Here is a 19,666-nt window from a genome sequence, read left to right on the forward strand (position 1 = left end):
TGCTTTCTTATTTTGAGGGAGAGTTTATTCCTTTTATAAGTTAACTAAGATCTAATAAAATCAGAAAGAATATAATCACAAGTAACTAAATAAGCATACTTTACTCGTATGTTTATTTTCATACTGAATATAACACCTGTACTCTACAGTTTTTATCAAGCATCAAAATATTTAACAACTCGATGGTTTATTATCAGTTATTATAATTTTATAAATTATAGTAAGTACACTTGTTGGCTGCTGCAAAGTCTTCAATAATGTCCTGAAAGTCCAACTTTTTAACATGATCTCTTTATGCTGAGTAATGCCATTGATCAAAGTTGACTCCTTAAAGCAGAACAGGTATATTTTTTATCCTTTTAAGTTTGGTAAATGATCTCTTACCTTTGTAGGTTGTACTGTGTGTACAATACAGTACAACCTACAAACGTAATATATATATATATATATATATATATATATATATATATATATATATATATATATATATATATATATATATATATATATATATATATATATATATATATATATATGTTATATATATGCAAGTAAATCACTGTAGGTGCAAGGTGATTCAGGTATATGCTGATAACCACAAGGAAAGAAGAAAACACGAAGTTCCCAAGCACTTTCGTGTAATTCACATCTTCAGGGGTGAGTACAGACTAGAGAGAAATACAAATCAAGGTGTATATATACAGAGAAGGGTGAGACCAGGTCCACAATGGTCAGGTATTAGGTAATGACCCTACTAATCTTTAAATATCACACAATGGTTGGTGGTCAGGTCAGATGGTCAGGTGACCCGACCTTCTCACCTGGTCACAAATCTTCTTAATTACAAAATTGTCCAGCTTGTACATGCCGTTACTCAAATTCATATTGAATGCTTCGGTATGTTTAATAAGACTAGATTCTATGATGTTCCTACTATCAATTGAATTACATGGTAATATTGAGGAGGAGGCATCCCAGTCAATGCAAAAAACGTTTGGGAACTTTTTTGCTTTCTTTCTTTCCTTGTGGTTATCAGCATATACCTAGATCACGCTACATCTTACAGTGATTTATTTTTGTATATATATATATATATATATATATATATATATATATATATATATATATATATATATATATATATATATATATATATATATATATATATATATATATATATATATATATATATATATATATAAGAAACAATATATGTATGTTGTGTTGTCAATAGTAAGAGAAGCAATTGAGACCCTGCAATTGTGTGTAAATGAAGTAGAAAGTCATATGAGCAACCTGGGACTTGGTCACAATTTTTTTTAGATGACATGTTCTTTGACTTTTCCATTTGTTATTCACGGTTTCTATGCTGGTTCATATTTATTTGCTAAAGTGGTTAATGCTTTAAAGCAAATTCTATTGAAATATGAATGGCAAATGAACAGAAAAGAATAGAGGGAATTAAATGAGGTAGGTTAGGGAAAGGTACTTTGAAAATGTATGGTTTATTTCCGTAGACTTTATGTACAGGTTGTACCTCTGTGGTCCGGCATTCTGTGGTCCGGAACGATTTTAGTTTGTCCAATAGGTAGATAGGCAGTTTTTTCTTATCTGAATTATTATTACAGGAGTATTAAATTCTTGCCCCTCAGGCCCCAATGTGGGTCAGTGACCTATGCCCGGGTGGGCTAATCCCCTTAAAAAACAAAAACAGCCGTGGGAAATTAAGGTTTGTTTACATCCGGCAGTTCGGCTGCTCTCTCTCTCTCTGCTTGTCTATACAGAGTACAACATTTAACCCTTCAATATATATGAGCAGTAAATAAGTGTTGCTTTCATATTCTTATGTAAAGTAATGACGATATGTTTTCACGTGTGCACATGCGCACTTACATACGCAATCTCTCTTTTTTCTTTACCATTATCGTTAGCTACTTCCATTGTTCCATTTATTAACATTAAATAACATTACTTAAAACAACCATATTAATTTTACTACAGCTACAACCAAGGTCTTATTTTCTTCAGTTTTATATGTAGAACCAGTCAGTCACTGGCTTTGTAATCAACGAAAACAATGCTGTGTCATTTCCTCGTGTGTTTTAATATTCTACGTATTATTAATGAATTGTATTGCTCATTTTTCACACAAACATCATTCAATAAAAAAGACATTCAGTAATAAACAATAATGAACCTTTTGTACATAAGAGAAATGACGCTGTTTACACGATTATGCACGTCGTCTGCACGTTGACGGGCCGTTCAAACCCGTCGAAATTTATGTTTCCGCCGTCAAAATTTTTATTTATTTATTTTTTTGTGTGTTCCAATAAAATAAGTTAAGAATTAAAAACTCGCGAAATTTGAGAAGCTACTATACTACATTTAACCCTTCAATATGTCTTCAAAGAGACCATGATGCAGAGAAAGTGGTGCTAGTGCTTCCAAGCATAAGCACAAGTCACTATCTATCCAGGAAAAGGGTGAATTTCCATGGTCCAGCACCGCTCAGGTCCCGAGGTTGCCGGACTAGAGAGGTACAACCTGTACTATTAACCGACCTTTCGGATTATCCGTCGGCCCCTTCCCCCCATATGTGGTCGGTTAATCGAGGTTTTACTGTACATACATATCATTTGTGTAAATTATCACATGGTTAACCCTCTTGTGTATCATGAAGTGAATTGCATCAAATCATTAGGGAGCTCTACAGTATTTGCATCGGTGATGCAAATTGCATCATTAAATTTTAACCCCCTCCCCCCCCCAAGTAAACCCTTATAGTCTTTTCTGTGGTTTATTTAAGTTACACACTATGTACACTGATAAGATCTGAGAGTAAGAGAGTGCTGTATGAAGGGAAGGGTTGCACCTATAAATGCATTATGTTCCAACCGGCACTCATTGGCTGCCAGTTGTTCCAAACTATTGTACAATATTGAAATTGTATTTCTTAGATAAGGAGAAAACTTTTTATTTTTTATTTATTTATTTATTTTTTTTGCCATATGCAGCACTTGTTCCAGGCATAGGTATCAGTTAACCTTCTTGGAGTACATGTACTTAGTATGGGTAGGTTTTTGCTGGTCTTTTTGTTATTAAAACAAGAAAAAGCATTTGTGATTCCTTTCACAAGCAGAATAATATACCATAACTATTAACTAAGGTACAGTATTTAATATATAATTTTTTCCCCAAAGTAATTGCAGGCTTTTCTTTAGCTTTGTCACTTCCTTTAATCTTTTGTTGAAAATATTTAATTTTTCATTTTATAAACTTTGAAAATTTGGTTTTATCTCTTCACCTAACATTTACATATTTATTAGTCACTTTTTTTTCATTTTCAACTTTGCTACAACTGAATGGTATTGTCTGAACCAGTGATTCATCAGAGCCAAATTAAATTGGGTCTGAAAGCCATTACTGAACTCCTAAAACTTAAATCCTGAACCCTTGACGGAAATTAACTTCTACCTTTAGCTGTTCCCTGAGGTTAGAGGTTGACTGCTTGGATCCATCTCTGCCACACTCTGTTTTGCATCCTTCACTCTTGATCTGATGTTCTGTATCTCACTCTGCCACATCCCTACTCCCTTAATTTCTGTCCTCTTCCAGATCCCAGTTAGAAGTACAGTAGTAATCAAGTTTATAAGTGATGTAATACTTGAATTGCTGATGCTTGATGATATTTAGGAAAACCAGGTTGTTTTTATATGCTGGTAAGAACAGTCCTAGTCACTGTAAATATGGTACAGTATCAGAAAGTTTAGTTTAAGTATCAACAGTTGTGAAAAATGACTTGGTTATTTCTGTAAGAGGCTGTGTAGTAACTTGTAGACATAACCTCTTGGTATGTAAGGATACTTCACTGTGTGTTTACCAGGGCTGTGGCTGTACAGTAAGTGGGAGCTAAAGAGTTTGGCCTGTTATAGACCCTGCACCAGCATTCATGAACATTGTAGAAATTTGTTTGCAATGCACATCATGAATTTGGAGTAATTTCAGTGGCCATAACCTGAGAGAAGAGACTGTAGAGCAAAGGTGGAAAAAGGTTGTTTCTTCCCGGCTCATATACAGGTGGACTTATTTACATTTCTTACCATCCACTAATTTTATTGTATCGCTGATTTATCTACAGATTTTTCCATTTATTGTTCAGTAGTTAGCCCTTACTTGTGTCACCTCTATAAGACTTCATGAGAACATTACCCAGATTTACTTTCAATAGTGGAAGGAAAGAGGCACTTGATTATTCATGTACACATTTCAAATTCATTGTTCACCTGATACATTCATGAATCTTTTTCTCTATTTTATTTTTCTTTATTCTATTTTATTTTATTTTTAGTTTTTGAAACTTTCTCACTTTGATATGAGGCTTTACCTTTACCATAACCATGACTGCTAAATACAATCCTCTTATCATCATCTTCTCAAGTGGCATTCTTGACCCTCAGACCCCGGTATCACCGGAAGAGCGCCAGCGCTATATCCTGTCTCCACCACTGACCTTGACCCAGAGCTGTCAGCAGCAGGGAAATGTACTTTCTGTATGTTTGATTTTAAGTCTGTTTCATTTATTTTGTTTGGTTTTAAAAGAAATTTGCCAAGCTTTGTACAGATGAAAGTATGTTTGACAATAGATGACTTCAAAAGTTCTTATACTATCTGTTACACTTTTTGCTTATTTTAATCTTATTTAATTTAGCGTGAGTGCATAATGAAGGTTTCAGTTGCCTTGAGCTTTTATCTTATTGCTTTGTTTCACCAATAAACATTTCAGTGGACTGAAGTCAGATGGAGACAAGGTACATGGTGTAATGTTACAGGAACATTTTCATGGGCTAAATACTCTACCATCAGATGATTATTGCATTGCTTATTTTATTTGTTTTGTTTATGCTATACCTTCAACAGACACTATCTACAGGGTACTTTTGATAAACTTTACAGTACTCTACGTTAAAACAAGCGCACACTTTGAACCTTTTAATTCTGTTTATTGCAAGTTGGAATCGTGGTACACTTAGGGAACAAATTTTCTCAATACTTTTGGCGAAATATGACATCTGCTTGAGGGTCATGAATACAAGGAGGATTTGGATGTTAACATTAACTTACTCAGATTTTACTTTTAATTATAGTGGTTTTTTTAATGCTGTATTGGTGTTCTGACATACACTATATTGTTATAAAAGGCAACATTTACCAACTGTAAGCTAATAACTTACTGTATATGACCCACAAGTTAATGCCGTATATTGCTGGGTGTTGAGGGAATTTTGGCTATAACTGCATACCCATACCACATCCAACATGGTAATAACATCATATACAGGGTGGCCTTAGTGTCTTGAGCCAATTAAGATTTGAGCAATCAGATAACTATTCAAACAGCTACAGTAATATACTCTTCAGTGGCAATCTTGTGAGGTAATCAGTAAATAAATATCTTAACTATCATAAAAAATTCTAGACAAATATTTTTTACTTTATACTGTACAATATTTACCTGGTAACTTTTGGGCCACCCTTGGTATGCATTATACTTAAGTATCAGGAATCTGAAATGCTTGGATCCAATAGGCTTTCAGAAGTTGAAATATTTAATAATATTCATCAGTTTTCATTTGGATAAAGAGCAGCCTGCGATCGGTCATTGGTGTGGGCTGCTGCTACTGTACATGTATATCATCTGTGGTTGTAGCGGTAGTGACAAGAACTAATCACATACTTGTTCAATATGTGAAGAAAAAAAACGGTGCATTCCTTACAAAATTTAAAATATTGATGAGGAAACAGCACGAGTAATCGATAATTGACCTATGTTATGGTTAATATGAAGTTATAGCACAGGAGATGTGTACCAGTGTATGGGTGGATACAGTCAGCTGAGAGGCAGGAGGCTGGGCTTACGTTAACATGGGTTCAGCCTCACATGTGGTGCTGACACTGTAGTGTGGCAAGAGTTCTTGCTCACCTCAGTGTAATGGAAAAGTTTTTTGAAGGTGGATGTCATTATTGTATTTTATGCAGATAAGAGTAATTTATTTTCAGTCGCACTTTGGTGATTTATGCAGTCAAAGGGTTAACTTGGGTTGAAGTGTTGAAAATTGAGTAATTTGTCCCATTTCTTCTTCAAGCCATAAATTGTTGTGGGTCTTGCAACATACTGGTCATGGAGTTTACTTGTTGACTGCCACTTATCCAAGTTTTTAGATAATTTCCCCTTTATCTTTCATACTAAGAACTTTTTCTTTTTGCAGTACTGAACTCAGTACCATTCTCTCTCTCTCTCTCTGCCCTTATATATTATGAAAGGGCAGCACACCTGGTTAGAATCCACAGTGCTATCTGAGTGATTAAAGAGTACTGTGGACAGCATACTGGTAAGTGCACAGGTGATACCGTCCAGCTCTCAGAAAACATGGGATGACATGCGGGAGACACTGTGCCATCAGCTGACCAACCCACGACCTAGGCAAGGTCATCTGATGAGATTTGGAGGGAACTTTTAAAATGTTTTGGAAAATTTATTATTTCCAAAAAAATATTTTTTTATTCCTGGTACTCAAGTGTAGTTACAGTACAGTTAACCAGCCATATTATTTTTCTTTGATTACATGAGTGAGAGGAGTGTATGATTGAGTAACAATGGACTGCTAAGAACAGTGCTTTATATATGTTAAGACTGCAATGCTGCATACTTGAGAAGCTCTTAATGCTGATGTGTATTTTATAAAGTTTTAAAGCACTTTGTGAAGCAGTGATACCCTTTACAATGACATTTTCTGAATTTATATTATTGTACATCAAGGTAAGAAAGTTTAGGCTTCCTTCTTAACTAACAAGGGGTCATAGTAACCTTGTATCATAACTGATACAAAGGTTAAACAAATTTCTGCTTTAATCATACATGAGTGGACATTGCTTTACCACAGTAAGATTCAACCCACACTGTAGAAATAATAGTCTATCAGATTTTGCACTTTCCAAATTGCTTGCACAATATTTTTTATTATATCCTACAAGTTTGAATTATTCTTGTGCTATAAAAGACTTATACTGTACACACACATCTCAGTATGTTCACCAGAGCTTGAGTTGAGGCCAAACGATCAGGTTGTTGACTTTTTACTAAATAATTTGTGTTATGAAAATATTCAGAGGAACACATTTTGGTTGATATTACTTCTCCAATTTTCAAGACTTTACAACATTATGTAATATTGTGCCTAATATTGTTTACATATATTGTTCAATGATAATGTACAGTATTGCAGTGACTCATGAGAAGACCGGCGGGGGGCTCTAGTAGCACCCATGAAATAAATATAAGTACTGAACTACAGTACTTGTTTTGCACATAAGCCAGGTGGTATATCTCGATAACCAAATGTTCGCTATCCGAAAATTCTCTTAGCCCCAAATTTTATTCTTAGATCCTTCTTTCACTATTCGATAGCAGTCCTTGCTTATATTCAGATTGGCAATTTCAATCAATTAAAATTCAAATCTACCCATCCTTCCTCATCCCCTTGTGAGCCCTGAATGATCTCCAATAAGGTAATGTACCAACTGTACAGTATACTTGTACTTTATTTAGCTTAACAATTACCTTTTAATAGTTAGGTAGGTTTTTTTTTTTTGTGAACGTATTAAATTTTTTTAGGTGTAATATTGGGGGTTTCTTATCACTGAGGAACTGAACACTATTTTTCCCATTCATTATCTGAATGTTTCACAAGGAACCTAACTCACTTGGATAATGGGGGATACCTGTATGGCTGTTGTTATTCTATTATACCATCTTAAATCACAAACTCGCCTGGAATCTTTGTATGTGATTCCCTGGTCTGCCAAAAGTGTGATTTTAATTTTTTTCACAATTAGGTCCAGTTTGTTGTATAAAACCCAAGAATAGCATTAATTTTGTTTGTACTGTACTTACCATTTTCAAGCTCGTGGGGCACAAGGTGTTGAGTGCTGGACTTGTTGTCTCATGCATCATTATAGTGTTGTCACATGGAGTCTCTCTTTTCAACTCCTGGAGTTATATGCTCACTGTTCCCCTCACTGAATTTGATCACTTTTAATCACTTATATAATACAGTACAGTACAATATCTAGTTTATTGCTAAAAGTGGTAGCTTGTCAGTTTCAAGTTGATTGGATCACACTAACATTGTTTATATTATGAAGTGCACAACACATCTTGCTACTCACTTACGCAACCCTGCTAACGTGAATATCTTTATCGCCAAAGTTTCTTACTTCTATGATACTTATGTAGGTATTTACATATAGTATTTACGATGCTTATTTTTCATGTTTAGTAGTTTTTTATTGTATGATAGTAGCTCAGAGCAGGGCATCATTCACAGTACATCACACTGGGCCATTTCAGATGCCACGGAAATTTTAAAGATACAATATGTAGATCTACATAATAGGCCGCTCAGAGAAGACCACTTGCGTAAGATGATCTATGTATTAGGCCAAGTATGGGTTTAAAAAAATCAATCAAAACCCGTTACAAAACATCAGAAAAATTACGGAAGAGATAAAACGCTAGAAAATATAAAAAACGATTTGCCAGTAATGCACAGAAGACATTGTTTTGTACAATAACTTGGTTGAGGCAGTGACAGCCATATGCTGCACAGACTTTGACTTTGATTCACAGATTCTATGATATAACTTTTTACAACTCGAGCCCTGATGTTCTCACATATAGGTACTGTACTGTATTGAGATATGCTGTAATTTAACTCAAAAGCTCAGACACACATTACATAGCACACATGCCCACTCACCTGGGTAGGGATGACCACAACAAAAGATGCTTCCTACTGCCAATTCACTACATGAATCCATTACCTAATCTTTTTTACTTAACCCCTCTCTTATTCTCTCCTTCATACATTATTCTGCTTCCCTCTTTCATTCTATGGGTTATCAACCTCTTGTCAAAAACGTCCATCACATTACCTCTGTGGACACCTTGTTTGTCATCTGACATCAATCTTGCAGGTCCCTGCTATCTTTTATCACTCCATCACCCCCTCAGCCTCTATAAACAGAGCTATTTTTCCTTCTATCATAGGTCTAAATACATAATTTCTGGGATTTGTATTACAGAAACTCATAAACAGTTATATGTAATGATTATCAGGATGCTTAGCAAATTACTGTAAAATAATTGTAACAATCAGTTGTTGCTTTGTGGTTGATAAAGCTGATTGATGTCTAGTACTGGTGATGTGACAGAGTGAGGCTGAACACTACTGTCAAGCTGGCCTGTCAGGGATCTTCTAGCCCACTTGTTTTTGGTGGCTAAATTTGCAGGTGGATGAGTAAAGGCATTCCAACCTTTAACAAAACTGGTGAATGGGAAAAACAGAGCAAAAATATTTCTTGAAAACATTTAATATTTTGTTGTCACAACTCACTCTGGGAATCCTATGCATAGCTTGAGGTGTTCTCTAAATGATCACGTCCAAGTGTGTACACCCCATTATGCTGCTTCATGAATATTTGGGGAGCATTATCAGTGTTAGAGAAAGTTGTTATAAGACCATAAAATGTGATAAACTTATAAAGAGGAGTGAAATAAAGGCTTTGTTTGACTGTAGAATATATCAGATGAAGAAAATTATTATTTTGTATTTAAGTCATGATGTATTCTCCTAAATGAATCATAGTTTCTGTATTAGGTAAGTTTATATTGGGCTGGAAAATTGTCAGCTTCCTGTCACAGTTCATATAGAGATTGGAAGATTAATATCCATTCCCACATCAGACTCCTTTACATTTCTTGTTTCTTGTTACTGAAGTGGTAAGGGAAAGATATTCTTATTTTAGCTCCATGAGAAGCCAATAAATTATAATACAGTAGATCTTATATTTATTGTTATGATTTTTGGGCAGACAAACTTATATCATGAGCCAGTGGGGAGGAGGGTGAAATCCACCTTTGGAGCCAACATATCCTTTTTCTGAAGCTTATTCTTTTATTTGATACTTAAGTGCACTTAGCTTGTGCTCACTGTCATGGATGGCTTTGGTCTTGGGACTAGATATTCTTAGCAACTTCATATTCAGGAGCAACACTACTGCCCCTGCAGGCTGTGATCCATGACCACTGAGATGGTAAGTGAGAACACTGCCATCTAAGCACTGTGGGGTTGATTCCTTCAGTGTTGTTTAAGCTTATCACTCTTGTCATGTGAGAATCGGTGTATTACAATGAGTACTGTATACAGTATATAACAAGAAGTGCAATTTGGGATTTTGTTTTATTTATTTTTTGTTATGAAAGGATAATGTTGACTGTGAATTGATGGCACTTGAGATGCATGTGAAATGTCTTTTAATGAAAAGGTTTAGTACAGTACTGTTTGTGAGAGATTTTCTTAAGGTTGTCTCATAATATTGAGCCTTTCATTTGTGTACAGGTAAGTGTAATGTATTTAAGTGTTGAAGTTTAGTAACTGCTGACAGTAATGATTACAGTACTGTATATATTTTCTTAGAACAGTATAGAAAATAGGTCAAGTTTTGAGAGCCATAGTTTTCTTCTAGCTAAAGTAAATAAAGTTGGCAATATTCTTGTAACAGGGGATGATAAAAAGTACAGTGCAGTATACTGTTACTGTACCTTCCTTCTCTGCCTTAGGCTACACCGAGCCTAACCAATGTGCTGTGCAAGTGTCGCATCAAAGAAAATCCTGTAGCTGTAGGAGTTACTGGGGATCTATACTGCCAGGCTGTTGATTCATTTGATGGACGGATGATTGGCTGTTGCAATGTTGTCACAAACCAGAGGTAAGGCAGCACAGATTGTTAGGTTAATAAAATGTCACAGTTGTAGTATTAAATAATTTTTTGGGGGTACATAATCAACTGCTCATTGAATTTTAACCCTTTCAGTCATAAGCTTGGTCTATTATTGTAACCTTGTATGTAACTTTTTTTTTTTTTTTTAAGATACTATATACTGCACAGTAAACTCTCGAAAGTCCGGATTTCGGATAGTCCAGATCTTTTCCGGGCAAGAAACATTTGTCTGAACCGTTAAATGTGTGTTCTTGAAATTCCCACTGACACTCGCAGTCATATGGAACTCCTGCCAGCGAGCAATCCCTTGGCCTCTTTCCTCCTCTCAGACCCGTGAGTTAGCAGATTATTCCCCCACTCTTAGAATGGATTCCCCTATAATGCTGCACTGTGATTGGTCAGCTTGAAGCTAAACACACATTCAGCCACAGAAAAATAGTAAGATTTTAGGTAAAATAATTCAAACAATGGTGACAGTGAGCCTCCTGGGAAGAGAGCAGACGACGAATGTGTGTGTGTGTGTCATGGAGATCAAGATGGACTGTGCCAGGCTGGCACAGTCCATCTTCATCTCCATTATTTTAAAATCAAATTACAAATTGTAAATTTTTTATATAATATTACTGATAGTACATACCATACACCATAAGAGGCAGATCATATGAGAATATAACGGCCAGTGCTTACCCCAGCACATAAACTGTCACCTCATACCTACGTATTAGTTCTCGTTAGGGCTGTATCAAATCTGATTAGACTAGTGTACTTTACCCCCATTAAAGACAGTTTATATTTTAATAATAAATAAGGTAATATATTTGATAATAATAAGATATTTTTTAATGAACTGTACATAATTGGTAATGGATTAAGTCAGTCAGCTCATTGTTTTACTGAGTATGATTTATAGAGATAGACATAGTTTATGTTTCTCCTGTAAATAGTTGTACAAGAATATGTGAAGAGCAATCCTTGGTCTCTTCAGGTATCTGCGTGTGAGTGGAAAGATTCCCTTTATGCTGCTGTGTGACATCCACAGACAACGCTTACGTCGGCACAACTGCTGTCCGTGCTGTGGACTCTTCTGCACTCAGGTTAGTCTATCTATAATACAGTATTGCTCTCCCTACTCCGGCAAGTAATGTCACTTTGCAGGATGAATAACAGAACTTAAATTATGTGCCACTTATCATATTTTAAACCAACTGCTGAGTAAATATACTGATTCAGTTGATGTCTGGGTCACTTCAGTTTGTTTTTGGAACAGTCTCTATATGTTTGATCTTCTTTGATCTTGGATGGGAGATCTAAGTGCAGACTCTTGCTCACACAATAGGGCATCTTCTATGAGTGTTCCTGGGACAAGTGTGGCATGCGTCACTACTACCATAAATTGTGTGGTCTGGTATTAGCTGGTACAACACTATGTCCTCACTGTGGTGCAGAGGAGCCACCAAAGGAGGTCCAGCTGGAGCTAAAACTCAATAGAAAACCTGTAGTGTATCTTAAACAGCACCAGGAGAGGAAAGAGTGAGTACTCTATTCTTTTTATTGTGGGTTTGACTAATGCAGTACTGTATATTATATCATTGCTGTTACATGTTAATATCTGTAGCACCTTTCCAGAAATGCCTTAATCACAAGCTCTCACACATCCATCACGTTAATCTTCAGGAAAAACATTGCTAACACTTCCATAAATAAAAGTCTCTCATACCTATTACAATACTGTCCTGAACTGTCAAGTGTTGAATACATCCTCACCAATTTGTCACTATTCATCCAACATGATTGGTTTACGTGTATAAACCTACTCTTTTGGCAGAGCATCGGCCCGTATGACCTGGTCAAAGAAAGTGGTCCCTGAGGCAGTGGTTGAAGCAGAATCATTACCAGAGAATGAACCGAATTTAGAACTTCGTAATGGCCGTGTTATATCCGCCCACAAGTTACCGCTCGGTTTTGGACGAGAAAAACTTCAAGAGGCCATCCGGTCCATCAATGATGGCAAATCAATTAATATCAAGTAAGTTTGTGTTTGTTTCATATACTGTATGGGTATTGAAAGTACAGTAACGTACAGTAGTTGTATTTTTTAGGTAATATGTATGGCAGCAAGGGCGGAACCAGGATTTTATGAGGGGGGCGAGGTTCAGATTTTGGGTGAAAGGAAATAAAGTCAAAGATAAAGAGTAACAGAAAAAAATACAATTTTGGCTTGTAAAATTATCACATTTTCTTTAAATACTGTACCATAAACAAGTACAGTGCACAGTAAAGTAATAAAACCAAATGCAGTGTATGGCAGTTGTTAATTGACAACAGTACAAGGGGTCTTTATTACTATATGCCGGGGATATGTTCCAGAGAAATGCAACTAATAGTAGTCGTAGTTTTAGTGGTCGTAAAAACACTTGGAAGATTTTAATGACATTTTTTCAGTGCTAATTACTCACCGGTTATGGGTTTCCAAGGTACAATTTTGTTGTTTTTGTGTTATTCTGGAGGTACGTAATTTGTTAACCTCTTAAGTTCCAACTCCAAAAGAAAAGTATATTTCAATTGAAAAATTACAAAGGCTTAATGTTTTAGGCGTTTTGGCCCAAAATCTCGATCTCTGGAATTTTATTTAAAATATGAGTATAAGTACTCCTGAGCATGTTGCTTACGAATCTATGGTCTATACTGTAAGTTAATTTTAAGGTAATTAGTGGTTGTAATTACACTTGGAAGATTTAAATAACATTACTGTACTTCAATGCTAATTACTGGCCAACCATGGATTTCTGAGGTGCGGTTTTGGTGTGTTCGTGTTGTTGTGGAAGTACTTAACTTGTTAAGCCCCTTAAATTCCAATAAAGCCTTAAAAACCCTTATACCCTGTACAATACAGTACAGTACAGTAGTTTTATATTACGTCTTTCATGCCCTCTTGACTTTTAATTGAATAAAATGGTTGTTAATTATATATTAACAATTTACTGCAAGATATGCATCATATTAAGTATTGTATTTAATATTTTCAGACCTTCACCAAAAGGAATTTATTGGGCATGCAAACAAAATGACTTGGAAAAATTACTGCACGTTTTAGGTAAGTACAGTACCATGTTTGATGTACAGTAGGTAGCTGTGTCATATAGATACATAGTAATGCTTGTTGAAGTCTATCAAATAGACTTTTGATAATACTCCTGTAGACATACTACAGTATTACTGATTAGAGACTAAGCCTAAGCAAAGGATCTTCCTGGAAATAATTATCTGGCAGCTTTGTTGGCTATCTTGGGTAAAGTTGCCTTACTGTTTAATATTGTCATTTATCTGCACTGTCTCAGCACACAGGAAGCTGTATAAAGGTATCCCCCTATTTACGATGGGGTCAAGTTTTTGAAAGAACCCATCACAGGTCAAAATATTCTAAATCGGTATCATTACAACATGGGATTCAGTGGGATACGTTCCCAGCCAGTCCAATACCCAAGTGTATCGCTGAAAAAAAATTCCTACACTAATAATACACCTACAACGCTCCCCCGCATCACTGAGAACAAGCCTGGTCATCATCACAGGTCCCCTTCAAGGCTAAGGGGACTCTTAAAGGTGGAGTGGAGATGTTCACTCTGACTACCACACAGCTTCACAATTTCAAGCTTCACCTCCAGAGAAACAGTTTTCCTGGGTGCCTTGGTCTTCCCAGACATTTTCAATGTTACGTTGCTCACTTCATACAGTATTATTATTATTATTATTATTATTATTATTGGCTTCTATGGTCATCTCCATCCTTCCCCCACCATAAAATAGAAGAATCTTTAAATCAGTTTAGACTCTAAGGAAAGCTATGGATTCACTTGTGTACAAATGAATTGGAACAAGTACTGAATGGAAGCTTCTTACCCATAACACACTTAGCTGCTACCAGTTTATCATAGCTACTTCCAGTTCATAATAGCTGCTTCCAGTACATTATTTTTAATGAAGGTGTGAAAACCTACTGTATGAAATTCAATTTATTTTTCAGTGCATGGTATGAACCCCAATGTGAAGGTGAAGGAGTATGGAAATCAAACTGGAATGCACGTTGCAGCAGCCTATGGAAGTCTTGCAGCTCTGCATGTGTTGACCCTTGCTGGTGCAACTATAGACATGACTGACACTCAGCTTATGACACCTCTGATGGTTGGCATTACCAAAGAACAGAATAATTTAGTTCACTATTTAATACAAGCAGGAGCATCACTCATGGCCAAGGTGAGATAGTTGAAAACCTTCTGGAAATGTTAGAATGAACACCTAGTGGAGTATAGTATGTTATCAATGATGGTACAGTACAGTACTATCACTCCAGTGTGTATGGCAGGCATGGGGATATTTCATGGGCAGTGAAATGGATTATAATAACAATTATTTGAATAAGTGTAATCAAATGTAATCAAGTATGATTGCAAAATATGATTACCCCCATCTATGGTGTAATTCCCTTCATATTGACACTTTCTACACCACCATTAAGCTTCTGTACACAGTAGTGGGTGAGGGTTTAAAGATAATAGACTTTTATCTCCCTAGCTTGTGTAAATAAGAGAAGAGATATAAAGAGGAGTAACAAACCGCTGTCATTTGTTTGCTGGCTTTAGTATCATTGGGGAGGTTTATGCTGAAATTTTGATAATTCTTCCATAAAAAAGCTTTTGAATTATATTTGTATAATATAAAATAAGACAAATGAATGCAATGATACAACTATGAAAAGCTAGTGATAATGAATGATCACGGCTAACTCCTGCAAGTGTGGAAAATGGCCATAAGACGATGATGATAAGTGTTTTATCTGCAGTATCCTCCTTTAACCTCACATATGAAAAAATTTACCCATCCCATAACAGTTGTCTTAGTGTCCCCTTACTTTATCAACACACCTTGCTTGGTTCATAGTTAACACTGTATCCAAATCTTAGGTAGATGTTTATACTCCGCTCAAGCTTCAGTATTGTAACCTCTGCAAAGAACATTACATTTTGAGGCTTTGCCGGAGGAAAGTATGTACAGGGGGTCCTCGGGTTATGAACGGGTTCCATTCCTGAGGACGTTCTTAAGTCGGATTTGTACGTAAGTTGGAACAAGTGTGCATATTTACAGAGCAATGTTTAAAATCCCACTACAGGTATATCATAGCCTGAGTCCTTATATACATCTAAAATCACTTAATTTAAGACAAAAGAAGAAATAGAATGACGAAATACAGTAAATTAAAGTAAAAAATAAGTTATCAGGTAAGTAAAATACTGTAAATTTCAAGTTTAAACCCGTCCATATTGGCGGGCGTTCGTAAGTTGGGGACCCTCTGTGCTGTATATCTTTGTTTTGTTTATTCATTTTTATATTTCTTTTAGACTCAGGATGGCATGACCTGTCTTCATCTGGCTGCAAAATGTGGAAACCTTTTAGCTTGTCAACACATCTTGGACTCAGGGAGACTTAGCAGACATGCTGTCAATATGCAAGATGAGGGAGGCTGGACTCCACTGGTTTGGGCTTCAGAAAATAGATTTATTAATGTTGTCACGTAAGTGTTCTAGAATGATGAGTTAGTTTATCCGGGAGTGTACTAGAGTAACAGGAAAGCAGGACATAAAGTGTATTTTGAGGATGGATATAATGCTAAATGACAAGGATTAACTATAGTTAATTCATGATGGAAACGCTGTACAGGCGTATCTCGTTTAATGTTCATTCACTTAATGATATTTTTAAACACCCTTTCTTGTTTAATGATTGGTCAAAATTTGGTTTAGTGATGTAAGACTCCCTGGGAAAAACTGGGGATTCTGTGCTCCAAGTGCACATCATTACAATACTGTACTCTAATATTGTTTAGAAATAAAGGAAATATAATGCTACTGTATAAAGTTTAGAAATAAGAACAATTAAGCTACATTTGGTTTAGCATAATCAATCCATTATTATATGTTTTCAGATTTTTACTGGATCGTGGAGGAAATCCACAACTGTGTGATGTGGAGCAAAACACAGCATTACACTGGGCAGCCTTCTCTGGGTCTACTCATATCTGTTCAATGGTCCTAGATCGTGGGTGCTCACTGCGGTCCATGAATGCTCATGGAGATACACCTTTGTGAGTACTGTATACTGTTGAGGATGTGATCAAGTACGTGTTGGTGTATCTACTAGTCTTGGCACTTTCTTGTCACTCTTAGTACTTCTTCATTTGTTTTCCTGCCAGTGTAGCTTATTCTTAATATTTGCCTATAGCAGTAGTAGAACATGCTGAAGAGTTTAAGCCATCAGCAAATATCTGACCAACATACTGTATCTGTAGAATACACAAACAGATTTAAGAATTTAGAATTAAGGTTACATTATGCTGGGTTCTGCACCAGACTAAAGAGTGAGAAGAAATGAAAGAGCTGTAAAAACAGAAATAGAGGTTACAAGGTAGATAGCGAAGACCCTCTACTGTATATAACATGAGTTGGGCCAAAAATTGTCATGCAATATGAAATCATGTTATATCATTCTATGTATTCCAGTGGGAAATATAGTGTATGAGACTACAGCCCCAAACCATACACCAAAAACATTCCTTTAAAGACACTTGTTCTTCTTTCTATCTTTTAGGGTCCTAGAAAGTGTTTAAAATGGGTCCTAAAATAGAAAAGAATAAAATGAAAAGGTAATACAGTACAGTACTGTATATCCATGTTGCCTTTAGAGTTTGATATCAGTGATGGTAGTACAAGTAGAGTTGTGTGTCAACAAGAATAACCGTGACACAACTGGTAAAGGTTGTTCACAAGAGGTATGAGCTTCATCATTTAAGTGGTGTTGAGCTCCTGTCTACCTCTGAAACACTCACTAAATAATTAGGTAGCTACAGTACTCTTAGTTTGTTGCCATCATTGTGTGGTTGTGGTATTAATTTACTGTTTTAAGAGCTTATAATTTTATTATACTGTACTTTATTTATAATGCATTTCTTCTTCATATAACGGGTAGTCCGGACTGTAAGGTGATTTGGACCCTTCCTCCCCATTCCCCCATTTAGTTCCAGACTAGCAAGATTTTTCTGTATACTGTACTGTATTTATATAATTGGCTCGATAGGAAGTTTTATTTGAGTGTATTTTTAATAGATTGTAAAGGGCAGGGTTACCAATTGATGATATAACATGACTTTAATTAGTCTAAAACATTTCCACCTTCAGACACATTGCTGCTAGACAGAACCACATTGACGCTGTGGTCCTATTACTGGCCCGAGGTGCACGTCTAGATGTATTGAATGCCAAATGCCAGACACCTGTTGACTGTGCCTTGCCAGACTCGGATGTTTACTTACAACTAACTTTAAATAGCAAACTGATAGAAATGATGCAACAAAACAACATCCGCACTGAAAAGATCTTGAGCAGGTAAGACAGCAAGTTGTGAAGTAACCTTTTATATAATTTTTAGTATTACTGTGGAAAATGTTTTTTTATGTGTGTATATATAATAGGCAGGACAAGAAAAAACAGATAGAGATAAATGAAAATGAATCAACTTAGATAAATCTGTACAAGGAAGATAAACTCAAGTGGATTAACTCTCATTTTCACTTGTAAACAGTGACATTGCTGGAGGCAAAGAGGAAGTACCAATACCATGTGTCAACGGTAATGATGATGACCTGCTCCCCAAAGACTACTTGTATATCGCCGAGAACTGCGAGGCATCCAACGTTATCATTGACCGCACGATTACGTCATTGAAGGTCTGTTTTATTAATGTTGTTGACTTAAAGAAATAGTTTCTTGTTTGATATACACTACTGGAGTTTACTAAAGCTAACAGAATGAACATATAATTCTCAGGTCTTCATTCTTACTCTTGAGTCACATAAACACTGTAGGGTTTTCTATGGTACAGTACAGCAGTTATATATTTTTAATTTTTAATTAAACACAGTGGTGTGAGTGTGAGGACGGCTGTAATGCAGACCACTGTGGCTGTGGTCAGCTCAACTTCCAGTGTTGGTATGACCCAGATGGTCGCCTCCTGCCAGACTTCAACTATGCAGGTATTAACATTGTCATAGAGGATTGCAGTTGTGTGTTGATGTAGCCTGGATTGTAATCCTGATGGTCTTTTCTTTTTAACTTACTGTGTCAGTATTTTCAGATCCACCGATGATCTTTGAGTGTAACCGAGCTTGTCGTTGCAACAAATTATCTTGCAATAATCGTGTGGTACAACATGGGATTTCCGCCCACATGCAGTTGTTCAAAACAACAGAAAAGGGTTGGGGTGTTCGTGCACTTAAGACCATTCAAAAGGTAAGAGTTTGTTGATAAATTACATTAATTTTTGTTATTCATGCTGGTTCAGTAATCATTCCATATAACAGAATACAATAAGGAACGTACAGTAGTGTGGAGGCATGCAGTAGTGCATCTTTCCCTCCTACAGTGTAATGAATTTACTCTGAATTTTCACCATATGATTGAACTCTATTTGTATAAAGAATAACTGAAGAAATTTAGGAATGTGACAGATGTACTTAATTATGTCATGGTATAACTTGGAGTCAAAATTTTGTAAAGCTTCTGAAAATGAATCATCATTTTAATGGAAAATTTAAATGAATTTGATGAAGTTAATTTTATTTTTTAGTAATGTGCATTTAATACCATAACATAAAGTATAACCTAAATTGTTTTTTTACAGTTTGTGTTGTAAAATTACTGTACAGTATTATGTTGTGTAAAATTTAATACATAAAAAAAATAGTGTACAGTAATATCTCCGTTAGCAGGAATCC

At 35.7% G+C, this 19,666-nt stretch overlaps 1 protein-coding gene across 3 annotated transcripts in view; it reads left to right on the top strand.

Annotated features, from left to right (window-relative positions):
- Positions 1-19,666, top strand: part of LOC121857779 (histone-lysine N-methyltransferase EHMT2-like) — a 30,378-nt gene that overhangs the window by 409 nt on the left and 10,303 nt on the right. For 2 of the 3 annotated variants that reach the window (XM_042353966.1, XM_042353968.1), the window contains exons 2-14: positions 4,461-4,553; positions 10,682-10,830; positions 11,828-11,936; positions 12,179-12,372; positions 12,668-12,868; positions 13,869-13,936; positions 14,867-15,096; positions 16,239-16,411; positions 16,823-16,981; positions 18,072-18,278; positions 18,475-18,619; positions 18,814-18,925; positions 19,027-19,181. In XM_042353966.1, coding sequence (XP_042209900.1) covers positions 10,796-10,830; positions 11,828-11,936; positions 12,179-12,372; positions 12,668-12,868; positions 13,869-13,936; positions 14,867-15,096; positions 16,239-16,411; positions 16,823-16,981; positions 18,072-18,278; positions 18,475-18,619; positions 18,814-18,925; positions 19,027-19,181 — 1,788 coding nt within the window. In that variant the 5' untranslated portion in view covers positions 4,461-4,553; positions 10,682-10,795. The remainder of the gene's footprint in view (positions 1-4,460; positions 4,554-10,681; positions 10,831-11,827; positions 11,937-12,178; positions 12,373-12,667; positions 12,869-13,868; positions 13,937-14,866; positions 15,097-16,238; positions 16,412-16,822; positions 16,982-18,071; positions 18,279-18,474; positions 18,620-18,813; positions 18,926-19,026; positions 19,182-19,666) is intronic. The other variant, XM_042353967.1, reaches the window with a different exon arrangement.

This window comes from Homarus americanus, unplaced genomic scaffold (assembly GCF_018991925.1).
Source record: "Homarus americanus isolate GMGI-L3 unplaced genomic scaffold, GMGI_Hamer_2.0 scaffold16712, whole genome shotgun sequence".
Taxonomy (NCBI): Eukaryota; Metazoa; Arthropoda; class Malacostraca; order Decapoda; family Nephropidae; genus Homarus; species Homarus americanus.